Source organism: Opisthocomus hoazin, chromosome 6, assembly GCF_030867145.1.
Source record: "Opisthocomus hoazin isolate bOpiHoa1 chromosome 6, bOpiHoa1.hap1, whole genome shotgun sequence".
NCBI lineage: Eukaryota > Metazoa > Chordata > Aves > Opisthocomiformes > Opisthocomidae > Opisthocomus > Opisthocomus hoazin.
This window is the reverse complement of record NC_134419.1, coordinates 11,082,364-11,107,547: the sequence shown is the minus strand read 5'-3', so window position 1 is coordinate 11,107,547 and position 25,184 is coordinate 11,082,364. Positions and strand designations below refer to the sequence as shown.

General features: G+C 45.0%; 1 protein-coding gene across 15 annotated transcripts in view; it reads left to right on the top strand.

The window, feature by feature from the left end:
• The window catches only part of MAST2 (microtubule associated serine/threonine kinase 2), a 205,324-nt gene extending 182,491 nt beyond the window's left edge, over positions 1 to 22,833 (top strand). For all 15 annotated transcript variants that reach the window (XM_075424578.1, XM_075424580.1, XM_075424579.1 and 12 more), the window contains 10 exons: positions 1,425 to 1,547; positions 3,795 to 3,904; positions 7,485 to 7,639; positions 8,391 to 8,695; positions 11,029 to 11,244; positions 13,027 to 13,253; positions 14,760 to 14,882; positions 15,914 to 16,050; positions 16,259 to 16,446; positions 17,074 to 22,833. In XM_075424578.1, coding sequence (XP_075280693.1) covers positions 1,425 to 1,547; positions 3,795 to 3,904; positions 7,485 to 7,639; positions 8,391 to 8,695; positions 11,029 to 11,244; positions 13,027 to 13,253; positions 14,760 to 14,882; positions 15,914 to 16,050; positions 16,259 to 16,446; positions 17,074 to 19,145 — 3,656 coding nt within the window. In that variant the 3' untranslated portion in view covers positions 19,146 to 22,833. The remainder of the gene's footprint in view (positions 1 to 1,424; positions 1,548 to 3,794; positions 3,905 to 7,484; positions 7,640 to 8,390; positions 8,696 to 11,028; positions 11,245 to 13,026; positions 13,254 to 14,759; positions 14,883 to 15,913; positions 16,051 to 16,258; positions 16,447 to 17,073) is intronic.
• Positions 22,834 to 25,184: the final 2,351 nt, after the last annotated feature.

The window sequence follows — 25,184 nt, the reverse complement described above, 5'->3', positions numbered from 1 at the left end:
GATATGGCCGTCTTGTTTGGGAAACAGTAAAGGAGCATTGTCAGCCTGGCAACATAACTTCTCAAATTTGTGCTGTTCCATTAAAGGCTCGAGGGCTGTGTATCCACTTGAACAGTGAATAATCAGATTTCTTTGAAGTTCTCTTTGACCAGAGGCTTAATCCCCTACATGGATGTGAACTCCTGGGTGTGATAAAATAAATGAAAACTTTCCCATTCCTAGAAGCCTGTACTGTAGAATTCTCCAAACATACAAGGAAGTCTCTTTGGCAAAGTCAGATGCGTATGTCAATCTTTCTGTATTACAGTGTCGGATTTAAAGTTTTACAAGTCAACACATCTCATTTCCTGATAGTAAATAACCATAAATAATCTCTAGCTATGCTCTTGTTTTAAAATCGTTTGTGCAACACTGCAGCTTCATGGCACAGGTTGTCTGACTCATTGATTTGATGTATTTCATTTAATTTAGGATTTTCAGTTGGAAGCTACACTTTAAGGGTAAAATAAAACCGAAATATATAACAGTTCCAAAAGGCACATGTATTCAGCAGGCTTAACACATGTGCACACAAGGGTGCTGAACGGATCATGAATTAATAATAATATCAGATGGTTTTCACATGTTCTTCTTTACTTCAAATCCATGTACTTGAAAGATGTTGCTTTCATGGAAAAGATGTCGAGTTTCTTGCCTTATAAAATGAGTTGATGGACTGATTTTTTTGATTTCTTATACACCTGTAATGCTGAGACTGCTGTTCCACTTGGCTTCTCGTAGTGCCACTGGCACTCAGGAAACCTTTTATCTCTTTTCCTCTGCTATTCTCTTTTTTAAAAAGACAGTAACATCTTTTATGAATATTAATTTCATTTGAAAAAAATGCACATACTAGTAGACAGATAATCCTTAGTTTCTCCTTCTGGGTGCCCAGGCTTCTGAGATTAATAACAAAAGATACTAATTTAGGAAGATATGTAAGCCCCTGCCTTGTTTTAAGCACATGGATGAGTTTATTCAAGAGAGTGGAGCCACTCACTCCCTAAGTACCTTTCTGAGTTTTCTCTCTTTATTTAGCAACAAACAAGATGGTATTTACAGTTTGGAAATTTTAAATTAAGATGTTGATTAGTTCTTAATCTTACAACTTGTTGGGGAATGTAACAGCAGATGCTGTCTTACAGCCAGTTTAGTCATGTGTTGTCATGAAACAGGAAGAGGAGGTGGGAAGGAGGAAATCTTGTTCAGATTTTATCGTGTATCGCCACTTTGGTAAAAGGGTAAGTTGTTTCTCAAAATTCCTGGAAAATGCGTCACTTAAATGTACTTGGGTACATTCTTTCAGGCTCTTGATAGTTTTAGGGTTTGGTTTTCTTATGCAAATGCTGAAAGCAATACTCTGCAATGAAAGATGCTTTTTTCAGGTAGTGCCTTTGAAGTGAAACAACACCGGTTCTTTAAAGATTTGGACTGGAATGGATTACTTCGGCAGAAAGCTGAATTCATCCCACAGTTGGAATCTGAGGATGACACAAGCTATTTTGACAGTAAGGCTAAAGATTCAGCCTAAATGGCATCGTATTTTTCACACATATGTCATTTTAGAAATTGTTAGGTATAAGTCATTATTAGAAATTGAATAAAACACTTAGAGGAAATTGCTTTAGAAACTTTCTGTTGAATGCCAAGTAAGTTTTCCTTGAAAGCAAATGACTTGTAAATGAAAAAATGTTGCTGCTGAAGTCAATTGGCCTTTCACTGGTGCCTGTGGTCCTGCTGGTCATGGCCCTGCAGTGAGAGGTGCTGTGGTTGCTGTGCTGGGTTTATTACAGTACTTCCAAAGCATTTGGTATCTCCAACTTCCTTGAGTTTTTGATCAATGTTATCTTTCCCTAGTGACCGTTTTCAGCCAGTGGAAGTTTGTTTTTTTTATTAAATAAAACCCAAACCTTGAAGAGAAATATGTAGGGAAAATTCTTTAGAGATTTAAAGCAACGTAAATTATTTTCACTGCAAGTGTATCACCTTATTTTAGTATTGTTAACTCTAATGAGATGTGAAGTGCCTGTCTGGTATGTATAAATGTCTAGGAACTGCCATGGTATCAGTGCTATGCAAGATTCCTGGTATTTCCAGATAAGCACCAGACAGAGTCGCTGCTCTTGGGAGAGAAGGGAGGAGCATCACGTGAGGGAGAGCCCTCTGCCACCAGAGCCTCTGCTCCCTGGCTTTCCTCATTTGACCTGGGGAGCTGAGCAGGAGGAAGGAGCCTGGGCTTGTCACTGGGGTTGGAGGGTGGGGTCTTTCCCCAACTCCAGCTGCAGCGCAGGATGGTACTGGGCTATGTGAGCTTCCTGACCTATGGAAATTTCTGCCCTACTTTGGAGGAATGTCTTCCATCCTCCCAGGGCCACGGGACTTGCTGGCTCCCTATGAAGCACATTTTTGCTCCTCTCCTGCGCTTTGCTCAGGGTGAAGGGAGGAAGAGAGCAGCCTGCCTCCAGCCTCGCAGTTGCCACGCTGCAAAAGCAGCAATCCTACTTAGATAGTCCTCTCCCAGTTTGGGTATGAGGCTTTCAGGTGGGGGGTTGGATGGAGAAGTAGAATGAAGAGGGAGATAGACAGAGATCTCCGTGTACTTGCCGCAGAGAGCAATTTGAGTCCAGCTGTGCCGAGGGGGCAGGGGTGTGTTTTGCGTGTATTGACGTATTGATACAACATAGATGTAGAAACCGATGTGGTGGTGTGTTCCCTCTGCTAACTGGGCTTTGTGGATATTGAAACTTGAGCTCTGGTCACTGAATTGGGTCAGTGATTGGGAGAGGCTCAGCACAGCAGCTGTGAGCGGATCCTGGTGGGTAAAAGCACTGCTTGATGTTCAGCGGTGCAAATCACTGAGTCCGTCAAGCAGGAATGATGGCAAACTCCCCGGGTGCCCAGGCATGCTCAGCACGTTATCGGGGTGACTTTGATGTGAGTCCTTTGTGAAGACTGGAATTCTCACATCAGGATGTATCTCCTACAGACACTGATAAGAGTTGACGTTGCTGTTATAAACCCTAATGCAGAAAATTTTAGAGTTTACAAAAGTAGCTTTCTGGCTGATACAGTGCAGCAAATTTGGCTCAGTATAGCTATCAGCTTTCTGTAGCCAAACTTCTTAATGCCCGCTCTGCAAAATCCAGTGTGGCTGGCTTAGGAATACAGTACTGCAAATCTCAAAGCACAAAATCTCTTTGGAGGCAGTTTGGATTTTTGCATTAAAAAATGGCTTTGCGTATTGGCTGCTTGCCCATTTTCTTTTACAAAATCTAATCCTTTTTCTAGTTGTAGGGGGAGAAGAGGTAATATTTTTTGGGGGTAAATATTTTTGTATTTTAAAGAAGGCTTGTATATATGTTTGCAGGACAGACCTTGTACAATCATAAAGCTGTTTATTGGAAATTGGGACAGTGAATTGTTTCTGGTTTTCCTTCTGTATGATTGTTTGCCATAGGGAAGAAGTATCCCTACCATGAAGGGTCTGCAGGATTAGACACCTACTGAGTATCAGCTGCTTTCAGAATAGAATATAGCTGATGAGACAAGATAAATGCAGTAGGAAAGAGGTATCCGTCACTGCTAATTGTACAGGATGAGCAAAGCTGGCTGGGTATGTTTCAGTATTAAGGAAAAAACCCTGCATGGTGTATGAACACTCAAGGTTCTTTGTAAGTAGACAAGTAGGAATGCTTGAGGTGTGACAGTTATCAGCACTCCCTGCACTGATGAAATGTGCCACGTCTTGTTCACAGCCCGTTCGGAACGGTACCAACACCTGGATTCAGAAGAAGAGGAGGACACTAATGATGATGATCATGTGGAAATTCGGCAGTTCTCCTCATGCTCGCCAAGGTTCAGCAAGGTAGGAGCCTGCTAGTTTGTTGAAATTGAAAATCTAGAGAGGAACACAGGGAAGCTGAGGAAGTGTGGGCTGGATGAGTGGTCGGTGAAATGGATAGAGAACTGGCTGAATGGCAGAACTCAGAGGGTTGTCATCAGAGGCGCTGAGTCTAGTTGGAGGCTGGTGACAAGTGGTGTCCCTCAGGGGTCAGTACTGGGCCCAGTCTTGTTTAACTTCTTCATCAACGACCTGGATGAAGAGTTAGAATGTACCCTCAGCAAGTTTGCTGACGACACCAAACTGGGAGGTGTGGTAGATACACCAGAAGGCTGTGCTGCCATTCAGCGTGACCTGGACAGGCAGGAAAGCTGGGCAGAGAGGAACCTGATGAGGTTCAACAAGGGCAAGTGCAGGGTCCTGCACCTGGGGAGGAACAAACTCATGCATCAGTACAGGCTTGGGGTGGACCTGCTGGAGAGCAGCTCTGCGGAGAGGGACCTGGGTGTCCTAGTGGACGACAGGTTAACCATGAGCCAGCAGTGTGCCCTGGCTGCCAAGAAAACCAATGGGATCCTGGGGTGCATCAAGAAGAGTGTGGCCAGCAGGACGAGGGAGGTTCTCCTTCCCCTCTACACTGCCCTGGTGAGGCCTCATCTGGAGTACTGTGTCCAGTTCTGGGCTCCCCAGTTCAAGAAAGATGAAGAGCTACTGGAGAGAGTCCAGTGGAGGGCTACGAGGATGGTGAGGGGACTGGAACATCTCCCCTACAAGGAGAGGTTGAGGGAACTGGGCTTGTTCAGCCTGAAGAAGAGAAGGCTGCGAGGGGACCTTATAAATGCCTACAAATATCTGAAGGGTGGGTGTCAGGAGGATGGGGCCAAGCTCTTTTCAGTGGTGCCCAGCGACAGGACAAGGGGCAATGGGCACAAACTGAGGCACAGGAAGTTCCGTCTGAACATGAGGAAGAACTTCTTCCCTCTGAGGGTGATGGAGCACTGGAACAGGCTGCCCAGGGAGGTTGTGGAGTCTCCTTCTCTGGAGATATTCAAGACCCGCCTCGACAAGATCCTGTGCAGCCTGCTGTAGGTGACCCTGCTTCGGCAGGGGGGTTGGACTAGATGACCCACAGAGGTCCCTTCCAACCCCTACTATTCTGTGATTCTGTGATTCATTGTTTCATATGGGGTAGATTTTAATCATGCAGATGATATGTGGGAGTTGCACGATGTTTAGTATTCACAGAGAAGAAAAAAAGGTGTATACATTGTTTATTCTGTGATAGTGTGTGGCCTATTAGAAGATAAGTGCCAGAATAATTGGAGAATGAGATTTTGTATTTCTTAATGTTTCACTAATATGCAAGGTACTGTGGAGGTCTCTTCTGCATTCTTCTGCGTCTGATACAGTTTGACGGTTTTACTAATGACGTGGATGCTGGCATAGGGAGTGTCCAAACCTTACTTGCTTTGCACAGTGTCATTCTGAAAGGGTCTTCCAGAAGATGACAAGATGGCATTAGAGTGAAAATTGATTCTGACATTTTGGAATGATGGCCTAAAACCAAAGGGATCCTATGCAGTAAGAGCATAGGTGAAGTTTACACCTCTGCTGCTCATTGTCTCAAATACAGACTGAGGAACAAAGGACCAGGTGACAATTTCAAAGAGAAGAGTCTGGGCATATAGTACACCATGAGTTACATATGTGAAATTACTGAAACAAAAGGCAGTTACCCTACTGGGCGAGCACGAATATTTTGTGCAAGGGAAAGGAAGAAATCCTTTCCATCTGCTTAGCAGTAGGAAGGCCTTAGCTGGGGAACTCTGTCCTGTTCTGCGTAATGTTCTTAAAGGTAAACATGGACTAGTAAAAGAGAGTCCAGAGGAGAGCAGCGAGAGCGATCCAGGATCTACAAAACGTGAAACCTAATGTGTTTCTAAATACATAACTGCTAGAAGGAAAGGAGTACATTGTTCTTCCTGTTCTTCCGAGAACAGATATGAAGTGATGGGCACAAAGGAGGTATGGGGTAGATGGTAAGAAAAATTTCCCATGTTGAACAATAATTAAGCACTGATATGGGTTGCCTGGGGAATTTGTAACATTTCCATCTCTGGCAGCTTTTAAGAACAGGTTGGAGAAACATCTGTCAGGTGTTACAAGAGAGCTGGATCTGCTTTGACATGGGGAAATGGGTGGGAAGCCCCAAGCAGGTCCCCTCTAGCCATGCTTTCTGGATTCAGATCTGTGCAGGTGTCTCATTCTTACTCAGGTGATCTGAAATCAAAAGTTGGAATTCCAGACGTTTCAAAGTAGTACAACTCCACTGTTTGCTTGGATAAAATAAAATATGTTTGGGGAGGGGCAGAAGGGAGAAGAAATGCTGTTTTGAGGTCAGCTCGCTCTATGAATTGTATTTCCCTCTTTGTAATGAGATGGGAGCAAGAATTTTACTTAGGGCATCTGAGATCTATTTCAGTTTTTCATGACAGTTCCTCCAGATTTCCACTACTGAAGTCAGTTTTGAAGCAGTAGTTTGTTCTTTGTCCTCAGCCGGGCTACAGTGGTTTAAGTAACAGTTGCCATTAATTTTACGGAGCTGCTCCTGATTTGCATCACCAAAAGTATGTTTAAAATTGGACCTGAGGATTAGTTGGGCTTTTGAAAAAGTTCTCATGAGTATGTAAGGGTTTCTTTTTTCTGCCTTTTCTCACCATGAGTATTATTCTTCTGTTAGACTGAAGCTTTTCTTTAGGGTTCAGTGTTTTTGCCACAAAGAGAAAAAGTTCACTTTTAATGAATTTATTTGAAGACCTGGAAAATTATACAGCATTTGTAATGTGGGAGGCATAAAAGGCTCATTATATTTTGAAATTCTTGTCTGACAATTCAGCCATATGATTTATTAATAGTTATCTTGTTGATGCTCTGAATTTTTAATAACATTATTTTCATTAATCTCTTCTTATGTAAATTAGGTCCACAGTCAAGTGTACTTTTAAAAGGATAGATTTTTTTGCTTAATCATTTAATTATTTAAAGACGTCTGTAAAACCAAGAAAGGCACTTTCATTAAGCTGTCAGCATTATAGTAGATTCCTTGAGGAGGGCAGGACTTTTTTGTTCTGAAATAAGCTTGGGGCAATGCTGATAGATTGATGATAATGAAATGGGGTCATGAGCATGATGCCTATCACCGAACTGAATTTGTGTAGTAAGATTTCAAGATCCAGATGCCAGCCTTCAAGGCTTGTGGAGCCTGCTTTAGCAATATCTCCTCTTAGAGATATTAAGAATTGTTAAGAACAAAAATCAAGTAGTTTTGACAATTCTCAGTATTTCTGTGGTGTGCTGGGCTGTTTTCAGAGGATGGGTGTAGGGTGCTGTTGCAGGAAAGCATGATTAATGTTTCTGAAGTTTGCCTTTTTCCTTTCCTCCTATGCGCATGTCGCATCTGCACTGTGTTACTTAGTCAAAGAACACTGCCTAGTTCATGCTTTCAGGGAGTGTCTTCCATTTTGAGAAGAGATTATGCCCCTTGATCAGAAAAGGCCATGTACGTTTGTTTTCTCTGTACAGAACCATCTTTTGCTATATGCAGGTGTACAGCAGCATGGAACGTCTTTCCATCCATGAAGAGAGGAAGACTCCACCACCAACTAAACGGAGTCTAAGTGAAGAAAAAGATGACCGACTGGACAGCCTTGGTGGCTTGAAGAGTCGAGACCGCAGCTGGGTGGTTGGATCTCCTGAAATGTAAGTTCTGTAGAACTAAGTCTTTGGTTTCTCGTAGCATCTGAGAAAACTAACATCTCATAGCATCTCATAATAGAATTTCTCATAGCATCTGCCAAAGCTTTCTAATGACCACTGTTAGGTCAGGAATGCTTCATATGATGTAATTCCACAGGTGAAGCCTGAAAAGTGGAATAAATAGCTGAAAACAAATGTGTAGAAGTGATATGGTCCTTAAATGTACCTAATTAAGTACTAACATCTGAATTTGTAGCAAATACTTTAAATGAATTTAAAGGGATTCTAACCTTAAGGAAAGCTTTCATTTGTGGAAAGACTAGTTATGTTGGAGACATACCAACAGCATTTTTTTGTTAAACATCAGTGAATCCAAAGTCTGGTGTTGCCAGACTTTTACCATTTGTCACGAATTAGTGAAACCATTAGGAAAGTCCAAAGTTTCTAAAGTTCAGAACATCAAAAAAAAAAATCTTGTGTTCTAGTAAAAATGTCAGTAAAATACATGAATACCCAGAATTTGGTTTTATTTCTTCCTTTCTTCGAAGCTTAACAATGGAATATGTTGGAAATCTACACTCAGATGATGCCCCAAGCCTTTGCTGTTTTAGGTCCTAATGATGTATCTTCATCTCCTAACTTCACCATATATAGGCTTCAGATGTGTGAGTTGGGTCAGTGCGCTATTTTCACCCTTTAAAGTTCATTATCGTCCTAACTTAATTGAGGGGCTCTGTCTTGTTTTCTCTCTCAGATTGCGTAAGCGCTTGTCTATGTCTGAATCTTCACACACGGAGAGCGACTCCAGCCCACCCTTGACAGTCCGTCGACGCTGCTCAGGGCTTCTTGATATGCCCCGCTTTGCCATCTCTGCCGAGGATGAGGGAACAGTTCTCAAAAGGCCACAGTCCGAGGGGATGCTCTTATCTGCGGTGCAGGCACGTGAGGGGCTGCCAGTGCCCATTCCAGAACAGCCTGTGGAGCAGGAGCTGCAGCTGGAAGACGAAGCTGGACCCACTACCCCCTCCATGGCTGTCAGCAGCGCCTCAATGCTGACAGGTGTGTGCTCAGTGTGATGGTGTCATGGTCCTCAAGAAAGCCGTGTTAGCTTGCAGATGTTAAGTCTGTATAAGTGTGGATTTGGATGTCGGGTGATGTGGATGTTTCATGCTAAATGGTTATTCTAGTATAGTTTTGTGGCTGTACTTGTCCTTAAAATAACATTGCAGGTTTATCTCTTCAAAATTTTATCTTTTATTTCAGTCTTCTCACTTCAAATTCATTAAGGTCTTTTCATGCTTGAGACCCGTATGATCTATGCCTGTTTACAACCACTGGGTGCCTACCTGAGGCAGCAGTATGTTAAGCATTAGTCAGAGCAGATCACTGCTGAGTTGGGGCTGGAGAATATGGGTGTTCAGCCATACTAAAAGGTCCGTGCTTCCTATGATTTTAAGTATCTGAAAGGCTCTAGTTTGGAATAGACACTTGTGTGAAGGACATGCTATTTGCTGTCTCGGCCAGATAACCCGAAATTTAACCAAGTTTCAGGCTTAAGAAAGTGCAGCCTAGGTTTAGTAGAGTGAGTCTTAGAAGTCAGTGTTTGACTTCTCAGAAGCTTTGTCCGTGCTGGGGCCATTCTTCAGCACTGGGCTGAGCTGAACCTTCCCCATGATGGTGCCCTGGGCTGCTGAGGTGCGAGGAGAGTAAAGGTATACTGAGCAAGGAGTCAGAGTGGCAGCAAGACTGGACAAAGACAAGGTGAAGGGCACTGAGCAGACGTGATCGTGGATTGATAGCAGAAGGTGGAAATGCCTTAGAGGAAATTTGCCTTCAGACCAGAATAAAGCCAAAAATTCCCACATCTCATTATTCCTCTTCTGGGATGCAGTTTGTGAAATTTCCTCCAAAATTGTCCATTCCCCTCTATGGCTTATCCTCCCAGAAGAGGCCTGGTGCTGCCATCACATACTCCATTCACCCATGGGAAAAGGTGTAGGAGTGAAGTAAGCAAGCTGCCACGTACAGGTGCTGTAGTGGAACCTTAGTTTCTCAATTTCATACTAAAAGCCTAGAAGCATGTTAGTAAAAATTGCAAGAACACAGTCATTGCAAATTTGAGTGTCTACAAGTTGAAATAGGAAAAAATGAAGCTTCCCTGGTGATCCTGCTCCCCTGAGCCTAATGCATTAGAGCAGTCTTTAATCCAGCACGTGGAGTTCAGGGGTACCATGGCTTCAGTGTCCCCAGCCTGCGAAGTTAAGTCAGAGGCAGGGGACTGCAAGAAAAGAATTTAATTTCTGTCACTGTCTCAGAGTGCTCCTCTAATGCATATCGCAGCCTTCTCAGGCGCAGCCTCTGATTCTGGGTTCCTCATTGCCCGGGAGCCTTATTTGAAACTGTGACTATTAAATGTTGAACAGGCATCTGGTACTGAGGTCTATGGGAATGGTGCTTTGAATTTTTATTTTCATGGTACATTCTACTTTACTTAGTATGCAGAGTGGTCGTGCCCACTTAAATAACGATGATCAATGTTTTGTTCTGTCCTCGTTGTTCAAAATGTGGCCCTTAGGCTTTATTTATTGCACGCTGCTTAAAATTTACTTTTGAAGACAGAACGATTAATTTCCCTTGTGGACTTGCTGTGATGCTCACCACTTTAATTTCTGACCACCTTGTAAATTCTAATTAATGTATTTTCACGGTGCCCCTTTAAGGTAAGGTATCAGATGGGGGAACTGAGGCGCCGAGCTTGAGCACAGCAACTCCAGCCCTCAGCACCTGCTATTGTTGCGTGTCCAGTCTGATTTTCAAGATTACTTTGCATTTTATACAGAAGTATAGCATGTTAAGCAATTCAAGACTAAATCGCAACGGTGCACAGAAGAGGGCAAATTAAGGTTGTCTTTGCAATCCACATTTGTGCTTTCCCTGACTTTAGTACCTTAGTATTCTCTTAAAGTGGATTTTTTATGTGCAACTCCAGTAGAACCTGGCTCTGCTGTTACAGGCAGTTTTAACTTAAAGATTGACAGTTCTTTCTGGTTGTAAAAATGGAGCACTTTCCATAAACCTGTTTTCGTCTGTGAACGACCCGATTGAAATGGCTTGCCTGCAGAACTGCACCGCAGCGTGAGGATTTGTGTAACTGCTACTCAGCAACGTGATTTCATTAGCGAGCTTTTCCAACAGAACAGAAGCTGCTAATTTTCTGTATTCAGAATAACACCATTTCTGTAAATAAAAATTCAAGCCCTGGGGTTTCTTCTTAGGAAAATTTGCTCTTCGACTTCATGTAAACATGACTTTGATTTAATGTATTTTGCCTGTAGGGGAATAGACTGTTAGGAATTCCCTGTGGTTCTAATCTGTTTTAATTTAAACTGTAGCTGGGAGCACTGCAGATTTCTCTGATCCACGCGCTCGCAGTAATAGCAATGAAGGCCCAGACTTCACCACTCCAAAAGCCATCAGCGATTTGGCAGTGCGGCGGGCACGACACAGGTTGCTCTCTGGGGAATCAGGGGAGAAACGCACCTCAAGACCTGTCAATAAAGTGATTAAATCGGCATCCGCTACTGCCTTGTCTCTCCTGATTCCCTCAGGTAAGAAATGCCTCTGGTGAGGCATTGTCAGAATTTGCAAGCACTAAACAAAAGATCTGCAGATAGATCCTCCCCCTTCACTCTCCTGGAATAATGCCTTCACTGGCAGGAGGGGAGAGATCTAACTTTTACAATCGGTTTAATATTTACTGCTCGGCAGGATAATGAATACTGCTTTGCCGCAGACAGGAGCGTTGTGTGTGTGGTCTGACTGCCGCTTCTGCAAACGGCAGCTGGGCCTTATTCTTTGCCTAATTTTCTTTAAATTGGCTCCTAGCTGGTCTCTGGACAATGGTGCAGCATGGAGGTATAGAGACACAGAACGATTTTAACCCTCAGGGTACTATTTTTTGGAGGTCACGTGCTAACTACGATGTTGTTTGGCAACGGGATGTCTGGTGTGTCCTGCACCGGGAAGTTTCAGTAACGCCAGATAACTTGGTTGAGATTGAGTGTTTAAGAATTCAATAGTGTGATAACTCACACAGCAAGTTGACGCTGGATAGCTTGCCTTGTTGGCCCGGCTCTGTCTCCAGTGGCAGTTCTTAATGCTCGGTGGTAGCTTCTGGTGAACAGCCCAACTGTGCCGAGCTATGACAGACCGGTTGAGCAGGAGGCTCTCCCCTGGAGGACTTTGTCCCCCTTTCCAGGGGATAAGTCCTTGCTGTATTTCCAGGGCTGTACCTGTTCCTTTCTAGACGGGAGCAGGGAATTGCAGCTGGGCCACGAGTGCCAAGCCAGCAGAGCAATGCCTGCCTGCCCCGCTCAGCCGGCAAGCTGGAGGCAGGTACGCAACTGCTGCTGGGCACCGTCGTGGGGATGCACGTTTAGTTTCTGGTGGGTTGGGCATTGGTTGCTTTTCAAACTACAAACTCCCTCTTGAAAATCTCTAAAACGTGTATTTAATCACCCAGCAAAGGTTCCTCCAGAGCTGCTTTCATCTGTCAGGTAAATATGTGCTGGGCGATTCAGCAGGTGTTTCTTAATGGATTAGGGATTACCTTTTACAGCTGCATTTAGTGTTCCTGCTCCTTGGGTTTATGTTACTGAAGTTGATCAGATTCACTTTAAAATGAGAGTTCTATATTCAGCTTGTATTTTTAAAAGTGAATGTTGTTCCACTAGCAAGCAGAGTCAGATAGTTTAGCTGATAGCCCAGCCTTCGACAGTTTGTTTGGGAAATGCTCTCTGAAATACACTTGTGATGTTGTTTTTCAGTAGCAGAGTCCCTGCAGTAGTGAATTTTTTAGGGTTAAATATTTTTGCCCCTATGAATTTAAAACACTACTAATACTCCCTAGATGTAGTTGTTGTCTGATCACCTACTGACTTTTCTGTGTTAATACTAACTGATTTTGATTTATCTCAGCACCAACATGTAACTTGCACCAAGATTCAGAGACTATCTGATCTTTTAGAGGAGGATAATACATCATAACCTTGAAATGGGGTGTTCCAGGATTGTGCCTAAAGCAAATGATGATGATGGGTTCTAAATCCCTGGAAGAGAAGTAGTAAACACTGTGACCCAACCATAATCCTAGGCGAGCAGTGCTGCTGCATTAAATGCAAACCTCCATGTGTGATTTTTGGAAACTCTGCTTGTTTTTGTATTTCGAAGCATGAATTAGTCGAAGCTGCAGGCAAACCCAGCTCTGGTGAAGACCACGAGCTTTAAGAGCATTAGGAGAGGTGGTTTCCTAGCTGTTCTCTAACAAGAATTTTCTCTGTTTTGGAGTCCTGGTTTCCTAATTTTTGCCCACCTTTGTGTCATCACTGTAGATCACCACACGTGTTCTCCATTGGCCAGTCCAATGTCACCTCATTCTCTATCCTCCAACCCATCTTCGAGGGACTCCTCACCCAGCCGCGACTTTTCTCCTGCTATCGCAAACCTGAAACCACCAATCATCATCCATCGGGCTGGAAAGAAATACGGTTTCACTCTCCGTGCCATTCGCGTCTATATGGGTGACAGTGATATCTACACTGTGCATCACATGGTCTGGGTATGTCTCTGCTTTTCTCAAAAGAGTACCCTTGGGGCCAGAACTGCATTTAGCCAGGGTTTGGGAATTTAGCTTCATAAATTGTATTTTGCCACCCTGTTTTCTCTTTCTTTGTTCAGACCCAAAGTTATCTTTTTGGGGTGGGGGAAACACTTTAAAAATAACAGCACTTTGGGTTTTACCTGTAGCAGTTTTCAAGCCCATCACAGAACCGCAGCAACTTTTTTTTCCTTCCTGCTTCCCTGGTTACATGAATCCACCTTCTTTCACCTGTAGCGCATACTTTAAAGCATGTTTCTGTGTACATACGCTTTTTCTCTTTATTGGGGTTGTTGCATGAGGGCCAGTCATAACTAATTTATTCAGGCCTGTGTTAGTGATTATAGCCTGCTTCTGATCCGTTCAGTCTGCCGGGGTTTTCCAAGCAGTCGCTTGGAATTGATTACAAGCCTTAAAGTATTGCTGCTGCTGTGCTGATTGCCTAGGGATTTAGCTCTTGGCTTAGTTGCAGGCTATGCTAAAAGGCCTGGTTTCCATGTCTATATCTCTTCCTTCCCATTACTTTTGGTACTTGATCTCTGTGTTCCTTTTTTGTTAATGTACATGACTTCTCGAAGTGATCCGTACCCCGAAGCAGTGGGGTTCGAGTTGTGTAGTTAGGGAGAATGGAGTCAGGGTGAAGGTGGTTCATTGTTTTCCGTGTATCTCTGTGTTCATTAGACAAGTTGGACTTCATATGCTTTGGTCATTATTTAACACTCTTTTGTGCCTAGAAAAATAATCTGAAGCTGCATTTTTCCCTTGCTTCTTTGTCCTTTCCTTGAAAAATGCTGAGTTTACCAAGATACTGATTTGTAGTCTTTTCTGGCTAGGGGGAGAGTTGCAATATTCTCAAGCGTATCTGTATCCTCACCGTGAAGGAGGCTTATCTTTCTGAACAGGGATGGGGAAAGGCAATGTATTCGTGGGGGAAATGATCTGATGCTGGTTAGGTTGATAAAGGACGGAAAGTGGAAAAAGAAACTCTGGCAGGAGATGTAATATAGGCACCCTAAACACATGGCACAGAGTCTTATTTAAAAATCTGTTGGCTGCCTTGGGTTCCAGCATGTACATATAAGGATGCTGGATTTGGGATGCAAAGACATTGAAAAAGATTTGAGTGCTTCTCTGGAAATCAAGAGTATCTAGTTAACATTCCCGAGTGCTGAAAATTTTTGGAAGTGTGTTAAGCCGTTTGCTTTGGGAGGAGCTGGTCTCTTCATCAGCTTAAGCATCCTGGCTGGCTGCCTTGGATTGGGAAGAGACTGGCAGGATGCTGGGGGAGGAGTGGAAGAGCACAGATTTTTGTGCTTGGCTGTGCCAGTCAGTGGTTTCTTTCACCTGTCTTTGGAGCAGCTGATGCTGGCTGCAGCAAGAGTTGAGATGGATGGGCTTTGAGTCTGATCTGGCCAGCAATCTTGTACATTCCTCCTCTCAAATCAGTCATCCCCTTCTTGTTGTCAGCATGTGGAGGAAGGCGGTCCAGCAAACGAAGCAGGTCTGCGTGAAGGGGATCTGATAACCCATGTCAACGGGGAGCCGGTCCATGGACTGGTGCACACGGAAGTGGTGGAGCTGATTCTGAAGGTAGGGACTCAGCACAGTTACGCTTTGGAAAATATGAGCCGGCTTGTTTAAAATGCCGGAGGTATCTAATTGACATTGTCTGAAATACAGGTATGTACACAGCACCTGGCCCTTGTTTTACAAAAACTCATTGCTGCAGCTTGATCCCTAAATATCAAAAATTTCTGCATGTAATTTAAGATGAAGTCAGATATTTTGTGTGAGAAATAAGGACCTGTCAGATAAATTTTTGTCAGCAATAGAGACAAAGGTTAAAAAGATTCAAGTATACCTTTCCTCAAATATCACTTTGAGAAACAAATACCTTAAAAATTTTGCAAATTGCTTTTATTTTTTGCCTTCAGGCTATGCTAATGTTATTAGCTCTTAATACTGCTTGCTCAAGGATTATTCCTAGTGGTATTTAAAAGCAGCTTTGTAATGGTTGGTCTTAAAATTATCCAGTTAAATGACTTGCATTTTGATACCTCTTCTGAGCTGAGTCCATTTATAGAAATAAACCCCAAAGTTTTGGACTGTTCCAAGAGACGGAAGTCTTCAGGATTGTAAACAGAGGAGCGATCAGGATTATTTTTTTTTTTTTTTTTAAGATGAATGAGACAAGCCATGCTCTGTGTTGCAGATGCATTGTGATAGATTCCTGATATGCTCACATCTGCCATCAGTCAGAGCACTGGGAATAGGATTGGTGACAGAATATCACTTTGTTCAAGTTTCCAAATATTACAAGTATTAAATCGAGGCAGCTGGGATCTCAATGGAAGAGGTCAGGTGCTGTGTTCTGTCTGCTCTGGGAAGCTTTACCTACTGACTGGGGTTTCAGCTAATCATTTGTGAAAGCCTGACGAAAGAGGGCTCTCTCTCAGCAATTCCATAATAAATGATAAGTGGAAATGCAAAGGGGGAAATGGAGTTTGACAAAGGATTACAAAATGGCAGGCAGCAGTAAACTAGCAGCCTACCTGCTTAGCCTGGAGATCTGCTTCACATAGCCACGTTTTAAGCAAGTCTCTGTGTCTCATTTTTGACAGAGTGGAAATAAAGTGTCCATCTCCACCACGCCATTTGAGAACACATCCATCAAAGTTGGTCCAGCTCGAAAAGCCAGCTACAAATCCAAGATGGCTCGTAGAAACAAGAAGAGCAAAACTAAGGATGGGCAGGAAAGGTTCGTTTTGATCTTCCTCTGTGAAATTTAATAGGTGACCAAGATAATGTGAGAGAGATCTTGTCAGATCAATTTGCAGATAATGTCTATCAGCAGGTTTTTTCTTTTCTTTTTCTCTTTAACTGTGCCATAAAATTGACTGAAATATGCCAACAAAGGTAAATAAATCATTTGGGCTTGTAAACAACTTTTGAATGCTCTTCCACAGTAAGAAGAAGAGTTCTTTGTTGAGGAAGATCACTAAACAAGCATCGCTGCTTCACACCAGTCGGAGTTTATCTTCACTAAACCGCTCTCTGTCTTCTGGAGAAAGTGTGCCTGGCTCTCCAACTCACAACCTGTCTCCTCGGTCACCAACGCAGAGTTACAGATCCACTCCTGAGTCTGTACACTCAGGTAAAAAAAGAAACAAAACAAAACAAAAAAACCCACAAAAAGTCCATGCAAACAGAAAAAAAAAATGGAGAGGATTTTTGCATATTGATTAATTTTTGAAGTAGAATACACAGCAGCAAGTAGTAGTTCTGTTTGTGAAGTAAAATGACAGCTAAGATGTTGATCACCTTAAGGATGGGTGTATTCTCTTTCATTGATTCATTTAAAAATGAAAATCCATACATCCTTTTATGAATGCATTTGCTGCCTACAGCATCCTTTCACTTTGATGCAAATATCTATTGTAAGTTGCGATGTTTTTGTAGTAGTTTGACACATTTTCTATATTAGTTCAGAGAAAAGGAATCAAAACAGTGTGGCAAAGTCATATTTGAAAATTGAATCAGTTGATGGAATAAAGAGATTTGCATCTTGAGAATAGCAATGAAGCAAAAGGTTTATCTGCTTGCGGGTTTTTCCTTAGAAAAATCATTCAGACAGCAGAATATTACCTTGTAATATTACCACAGTGTTTTGTGGTAAAGTGGTATTTTGTCTTGACTTTGCATGTCTTATTTTCAATAACTGGTTTTAATGGCCAAATATATATTAATCTTCTTACCTTTTTTTTTTTCCTCTCCTTTTAAGTTGGTGGCAATTCTTCCCAGAGCAGCTCTCCAAGTTCCAGTGTTCCCAATTCTCCAGCCAGCTCTGGACACATCCGACCCAGCTCTCTGCATGGACTAGCACCAAAGCTTCAAAGGCAGTACAGATCTCCAAGGCGTAAATCTGCAGGAAACATCCCTCTGTCACCACTAGCTCACACTCCGTCGCCAACCCCACAGTCCACATCACCGCAGCGCTCCCCGTCTCCTTTACCAGGACACTCAGTTGGCAGCTCCAGTATTATCCAGTCTTTTCCAGTAAAACTACACTCCTCTCCACCGCTGGTGAGACAGATTTCTCGCCCCAAAAGTGCTGAGCCCCCTAGGTCTCCTTTGCTAAAGAGAGTGCAGTCAGCTGAGAAACTGGCTGCCTCGCTGTCCTCTTCTGAGAAGAAGCTGGCTTCCTCCCGTAAGCACAGCTTGGATATCTCTCACTCTGAATTTAAGAAGGAGATGCTCCAGAGGGATCCTAGTCTCCAGAGCTTGCAAGAATCTGCGAATGAAACAACAGGTGGCAAACTTGGGCTAGCGGAAAAAGGGATGTTGCAGAAGCCGGGGTCACGGAAGTTGGGTGCTATTCGACAGGACAGGGTGGAGAGGAGGGAGTCTTTGCAAAAGCAGGAGGCCATCAGAGAAGTCGATTCTTCCGAAGATGAAACAGATGATGGTTCAGAAGATAGTCAGGATGGGAGAAGACTGGACAAGCCCCCTGACAGTGGAGACCAAGGCTCAGATTCTTTTAATGAGGATAATAAGTTTTCATCTAAATTGGAAAGCAAGGATAGTATTGAAGATGATGCCTTTCTACCCGAGGATCCAAAAGGTACAGACGATTTGCAGAAGGGAAATAATCAACAAGCCAAGCCTGTTTCAGAGCCACTGCAAATCGGCGTGCATCCTCCCCCATCAGAGGTCCTCCCAAGAACTTCTCCAGAAAAATTAGCTAATTTAGAAAAACCATTCCTAAGATCAGAAACAACTGCAAAGGAACATACATTGCCAGAAAACAAAACTTTTGAGTGTTTTGGTCCAAAAGACATGTCTTCTGAAGCTATCAAAGACTTAGGGAGAACTACAAGCACTCAAAAAACATTAGATCGCGCAGAACATACACAGTGCCCGTCTGTCAAACTCCTGGAACCTGAAGAAGGTGACTCTTCAGAGGCCTCGTGTGGTAAACTTGACCTGAAAAACCCTCTGCTAGCAGAAAGCAGTCAGAAAAAGCAGGATTCCAAACCTCTGCTGGCACTTTCTTCGTGGTGCACGGCAAGCGTGAGCACTCCCCTCTCGGTAAGCCCCGCGGATCGCAGTGAGAAGGATCACAAGGAGATGCTTCAGCCCACAGAACGGCACAGCACCTCATTGCTATCTCCTGGAAGTGCAAGCGAAATGTCCCCAAAAAGCCCCAGTACTGAAAAGCAGCCCAACCTGCCCCAGGCAGAGAGTGCTTCGACCGCCAGCAAAGCGAGCCCGGCAGGTCTGGTGTCCTCCACACTCCTCGTCCCCGGTGCTATCGAAAGAGCTCTCTCCGTGTCCCAGTTAGTGCCGCTGGCTCAGAGCGTGTTAGGCCCTCTGAAGCTCAGTATGTCTGGTTCTGGAGAGGTGGAAAAGAGAAAGGATTTCCCCAGTTTGGGTGTCTCCTGTAAAGAAGAGAGAGATTCGAAACAAAAAAGGCAGGAAACTTCACAAGCCTGTCAAGAGAAAGCCAAACTGCCAAGTGCAGATGGTCTGACCACAAGGAGCAGGTCCTGCACCGAGTCGTTAAACTCAGCAAAGCCCTGGGAGGCAACGTGTCCGGTGGTGGCAAAAAAGGAGGTGACGTCTTGCAGTGCTAAAACGTTGGAAGTGTTGGGAGGTAGCTACAAAATCACTCCGCCGCAGGAGCCGTCTCATGCTCTCGGACAAGCAGCTCTGGGAGCCTCTCCTCTGCCAGATGGCAGCACGAGGCCCTGTAAAGAAGGGACCCTCGCGCAAGCAAAAAGCAAAGAGGTTGGAAATCAGTTAAAAATACAAGACTTTCCCCTGTCACATGATGTTGCTGTAAAGAAAACATAGCAGCGTCCCTGGTACGCGTGGACTGGAGCATTCTACATCCAAAATAGAGACTGCATGTTTGAATTTTGTAATATACACTAATATAAAATAGAACTTGTGTACATCTATTTTTGGGAGGGGTTTTTTCATACTGTTTTTTGTGTTTTTTCATCCTTGCTATTCTATTTTTGTACACAGTAATGCTTGCTGTTTGAGGTCTCTTTAGAACAGGGTATCTTTAAAGCAGGACTTAGGAAACAGTTTGTTGATTTTTATATTTCCCCCCCCCCCTTCCAGATCTTTTATTTTGCCTGAGTTTAGGGCCTGTTGTGCTCTTCCCTCTAATCCTGCATTTATCTGAGATCCCCAAAATTCTGAGTACAAAAAAGACAGCTTACTTATAAATTTCTTTTCAACCTTCTATTTGAAATGCCATTGGAATTCACAAATTTCAAGAGTTTTCTTTGAATTTACAATCTGAAGTCCTTTGATGAGGAGAAGAAACTACTCTCTTGTCTGCAAGTTGTTCTGGAGCGACAGACCCTCATCGGTGCAAGTCAGACCTCTTTGTCACTGCATGCATTCGCAGTCCCGCACATGTCCTTGGAGGATACAGAGGCAGGGGACATGGCTGGAGGGTCAGGCAGATCCTGGGCTCCTCTTTAAATCAAGTAAAAGTCTTTTTCAATGGAATTGTCAGAAAGAGAAATGTTTGATCTGTAAGCTGTTTTTTTTTGGGGGGGGGGGGGGATTGTTTTTACTTATCCTTTATGGGACACATGGCAACTTTTCCCTCTCTTTTTAAATTTTAGTGATGTTTTATCTTCCTTTCTCTGGGTTCAATTCGTAACTTGCCCTGCCTCAGAATAAATGACCCCAGGAGAGGGGTGCCTTGTAGGTTGATTTTAAAGTAGAGACATTTGTAGTGGTGTGTTCTCCAGTGTGTCTCAGGCAAAGTTGTCTCAATGATAAATGACCTTTGGAGACTTTTCCTTCTCTTGATGAGTCTAAATAGGTAGGGATTTTAAAGGTGTTCCTTAACATTTCTGAACTGGGGCTTGGGAAACTTGCTGAGTTTTCTGAATCTCCCCATTTTAAAACCGGAAAAACCTATGAAGAGTTCTGACTCCTGGAGTCCTGTGGACAAGCTGCAAGCAGACTTCAAAACACGTGATATTTTAAGATTTCAGCTTTGATAGCTAGATCATTTCCACTGCTGAGGTCACTTTCCATTAAAAAGTTATTCTTTGCTCTTAGGTTTAGACATTGCTTTGCTTTAAGTGTGACCGACTCTGGATAACAGTGCTCTTTGCTGAGGATTAGATCAATAATAATACACCAATAAATGTGTGGAGTGGTGATACCTGTAGCACTGTAAGCCATTTCTTCATCCAGTTCAAGGCTCCTCGCAATGAACACTCCCGTCGTTCGTCCCAGATTGTGCTCGGCTTTTATTCTAGTCTCGTCTGAGTGTCACTCCCTGCGGATCACCGCAAGCTCTCGTATCCTGCTCACTGGCTTACTCTGTCAGAAGCAGAATGACTGTGCAACAGTATTTCAAGCTAAAACCTGCCTCTGTTGGTCTGATTTCATCACAGTGCTGCCTGCTTCTTTGTCTTGGCTTTTTCTGAACTTGAAGTTTTAGTTCGCTTCCCCTAAATGCAAATATGTTTTTATACAGGAATGTATTTTCTCCATCTCTTTCAACTTGATTTCAGCTCAATCCACAAATCACAAAAATCTCTGGAATCTCACCCTGCTTCTTTCTGTATAGCCGATGTTTCCCCCCATTATATACTTGATTTTGGCTGCTTGGATTTCATTTTTGGACCAAGTTTTGGTTTGGTTTGAGCTTTTTTTTTTTTTTTTTTAACATGTTTAAGTGAGCGTTTACTCTGTGTGTCTGTGTGAACATGTATGGTGTTGTTGATACACTAACCAAAGCCTCAACGCTCCCAGATAACACGTTAATAAATCTTGCTGTGATGGTATCGAGAGCAGAGCCTGCTGTGCTGTCTCTTTGCTCTTTTTCCTGGAATCCGTAGGCTACTCGTATACACTTGGCTTGCAGTTATAAAGCGCAATATTTCCACTGCCTTGTCAGGGTCCTGGGTATCTCCAGCCTCTCAAAGCTCTCGTGCTGATGAGCATCATTCTGTGCTGGTTTGGAGCAATAGCAAGTAAGGAATGGACTTGGTAGGATCTGGTACTTACCCACACAGGGTGGGCTGGGAGCCCCGGAAGGTACCGGCTGTGTTAGCTGCTGACTCCCTCCCTTTGCAGCCGGTGGTTCCAGTGCTGAATCGCAGCGTTATCCTTTCTCATGCATTAAAAAAAGAAGTGGAAAACCTTGCTGTGTCACAGCTTTTGCTGCTTTTGCCTGAATTGGCTGAAGAAGAGGTGAGGCATGTGTTTCATCACCTCTTGTGTAGCTACGGTACAGAAACTGATCATGCAATTAAAAAAACCCTGGTTTTTTTGGAAGCCAAAGCCAAACAGTTACCAGGAAAGCATCCTGATGAAGCCCTGTGTCCCCTGCTCCTGGTCGGTCCTGCGGTTTCCCTTGGTGTGCCAGGTGCCCCATCGTCCCGGTTCCACCTTCTGTCAAATTTACATGGTGCACCTCAGTAAAAAGTTTGGGCAAAACGACTCTTTCTGTAAAATTGTGATAATAGACCAGGTAGATACACCAAGCCTTATTCCTTGCCCTGCTAAGCATTGCTTAAATGCCTCCTCAGATAAGCTTGCAGAACATGTTGGGGAGGAATGAGGCGTTGGAAAAGCCATGTGTGAAAAGCGAGAGCGCGTTCCCCAGTGCAGGATGGGACCCGTGGTTCCCAAGCGGAGCGTTCAGCAAGCCAAGGACTTGGCCTCCCCAGAGAACCCTGAGTCAGGCAGGCGGGAGGTCGGAGTTGCGTGTGTGTGGTGTGTGTTTGGTGAATGAGCCGTGCCTATAACCACCCAAATACGCTGCTTTCCTGCTACGTTCTCCCTGTTCCCTGCAGTTGGCTTGGATGCATCCCCTGCTCCTCGTCCGCTTTGGGATGGCGGCACGAAAGCTGGGCCCAGCCTTCGCAGCTCCTCCCTGCTCCTGCATCCAGCTGGCGCATCCCTGCACCGTCCCTCATTTCAGTGTTATTTTTCCCTTTGTCTCTTACTGTTGCAAACTTAGAGAAATGGATGATATTTATTGTAAATATTAGACTTTAGCATTGTAACGGCCACTCCGGGGTCCGAATGTCAGAGGCCTTTGGCTGCAAATATACTAAAGAGCGCTTGCTGGGAAAGGGGTAGGAGTGACCAGTGGTTTTGGTTGCCACACTGGCATTAAGGTGTGATTTGGAGAATTTTAATTTTATTTTTTTTCTTCTGAAGGGGGGAGGATAAAGTCTTTCTCTGGTTTTCTCTTACTGGATGTGAAGGATAACTCTGTACTTCTAGTAGAAGATTTGACAGCAGTGTGTGTTTACTATGTTGTGTTCGGTTACCATATCCAGGTGGCTGTGAGAGCACCTCCTGCGCTGGGCTCTGCCAAGCTGTGCCACTCAGCCCTTAGCTAGATAAGAGAAAGTGTGGAATTTCTGTGTTTTTAGAAACTTGAACAATTGCCACATAATAGCGGTGCAATAATTTTTATTCATGTTGTACCTGCATGTCGATGTTCAAATCCTCCTCCAAAATAAATAACTTTTTCTTTTTTTTTTTTTTTTTTTACATAAATTCAGACTCCTGTGTGTCTCTTGTGCGGTCTCCCCTTGCCGTCCCGCAGCGCGGGGGGTGGCTGTGCCGTCGGCCCCGCCGCCTCAGCCGGCTGCTCGGCGGGGCAGAAAATGGCCTGCCGAGGGCCCGGGTGTCGGGGGCATCAGAGCACCTCTGTCGGGCGATCTGGGGTGTTCTGCTCCATGGCCCAGATGTGTGGATAAACCCAAGCTTTCCACCCTGCAACTGAAGCCCAGGATTTAGCTTCCTCCACCAAGAGCCCCTGAAGTGTACAGTGTCTTGTGTCCCCCACCAAAGCAGGGTCCTAGTGGTCCATCCTTACTAACGGGGTAAAAATGTGTAAGAAAGGAACTTAACTGAGCAACAGAAGCAAACAGCAAGGTGAGGAGAGGATGGGGCTGGCCACCACTGACCGCAGCAGCTGCTGGCTGTACGAGTTACACACACAGTCACATCTAAAGGGCCGTGGCGTGGGGCAGCAGGAGCTACGCAGCCCCCTCGTGCACCCAGTTACTGAGGCTCTCTGGAGAATAACACACCACCCAGCTCCTTTCCAGAAACATTTGCAGGTGTGCACCCGCCGCGTGAAAAGCCTGCAAAGGCTTGTTCCTGTCCTTGGAAATAAAGAGCCGGGGAGATGCTCGTGGCTGGGGGGTTGGAGTCCGCCTCATTCGCCGCTGTCGAGGATGCTCAAAATACCCCATGTCTCTGTGCTCCATAGAGGCTGCGAGGCAGAAATCGGGGGCGAAGCACGGCTCTGTCCGCGGGAGATTTGCAGCGCCTCTGCCAGCAGCCTCTCGCTGCGCCGCTGGTCGTCATTGCTGACGTCGGTTCATAAAAGAGTGATATTCCAGCCCCCGCGGAGAGGGACAGCACAGCTCAAAGCGATGGAGCGCGGTGCGCGCAGCCGAAGGACGCTGTCTCATCTCCCATAGCGCTGAACAAAGTGGCCTTTCTCCAGCACAGCAGGGCTCGATGCTCCCGCAGCCGCCGTCGGCTCCGTGTGGGGACCCGGCGCAGAGCAAGGGCTGGCTGTGCCCCGCGGCCCCAGCCCAGAGCATCACGCTCCGCTGGCGCCTGGATGGGAGCATCGCTTCGGTCCTGCTCCTTGGGGGTGAGCAGTGGTGTAGCAACAAGTGCTCTTCAGATTGCATCTTCACGGCAGCATCCAGTTTTTCTCCTTTTTAACTTACAGGCTGGAGTTTCATTAGAGTTAAGTTTAAAGCCTGCAGCCCTCTTGTAGACATTCCCCCAGTCAGCAATAAATTGCTCTTAGCCCACAGCAGTTAATTCTTCCAGAGCATTACGCCACAAGGAATACGGGCCGTTTTCCTCCTGAATGACGGCACGCGCGTGGGCAGCTCGGCGCGCTTCCGCGCCTGCTTGCTGAGGCTGACACCAAGATCTGGCTCCATCTCCCAGGATCAGAGGGTGCAGGCAAGACCCCAGGCAAACTGGGGCACTTCCTGCACTCGGGTCACAACAACCCCACGCAGCGCTGCAGGCTTGGGGAGGAGTGGCTGGAAAGATGCCCGGCGGAAAAGGACCTGGGGGTGTTGGTCGACAGCCGCTGAACATGAACCAGCAGTGTGCCCAGGTGGCCAAGAAGGCCAATGGCATCCTGGCTTGTGTCAGGAATGGTGTGGCCAGCAGGAGCAGGGAGGTGACCGTGCCCCTGTACTCGGCACTGGTGAGGCCGCACCTCGAGTGCTGTGTTCAGTTCTGGGCCCCTCACTACCAGAAGGACATTGAGGTGCTGGAGCATGTCCAGAGACGGGCAGTGAGGCTGGTGAGGGGTCTGGAGAACGTGTCTGATGAGGAGCGGCTGAGGGAACTGGGGTTGTTCAGTCTGGAGAAGAGGAGGCTGAGGGGGGACCTTATCGCTCTCTACAACTACCTGAAAGGAGGTTGTAGTGAGGTGGGTGTTGGTCTCTTCTCCCAGGTAACTAGCGATAGGATGAGAGGCAATGGCCTCAAGTTGCCTCAGGGGAGGTTTAGATTGGATATTGGGAAAAATTTCTGTACTGAAAGAGTGGTCAGGCATTGGAACAGGGTGCCCAGGGTAGTGGTGGAGTCTCCATCCCTGGAAGTGTTCAAAAAAATGTGTAGATATGGCACTTCAGGACATGGTTTAGTGGGCATGGTGGTGTTGGATGAATGGTTGGTCTTGATGATCTTAGAGGTCTTTTCCAACCTATGATTCTATGATTCACATTCCTGCTGCCAGCAGCTGGGCTGCCTGCGGTTCACCTGGAATTTCGAAGACCGGCATTAGGGAGAAAGCCAAGCAATCCGCACGGATGCTTGGCCCCAGCCATTGACAGCCTGTCCCGAATGGAA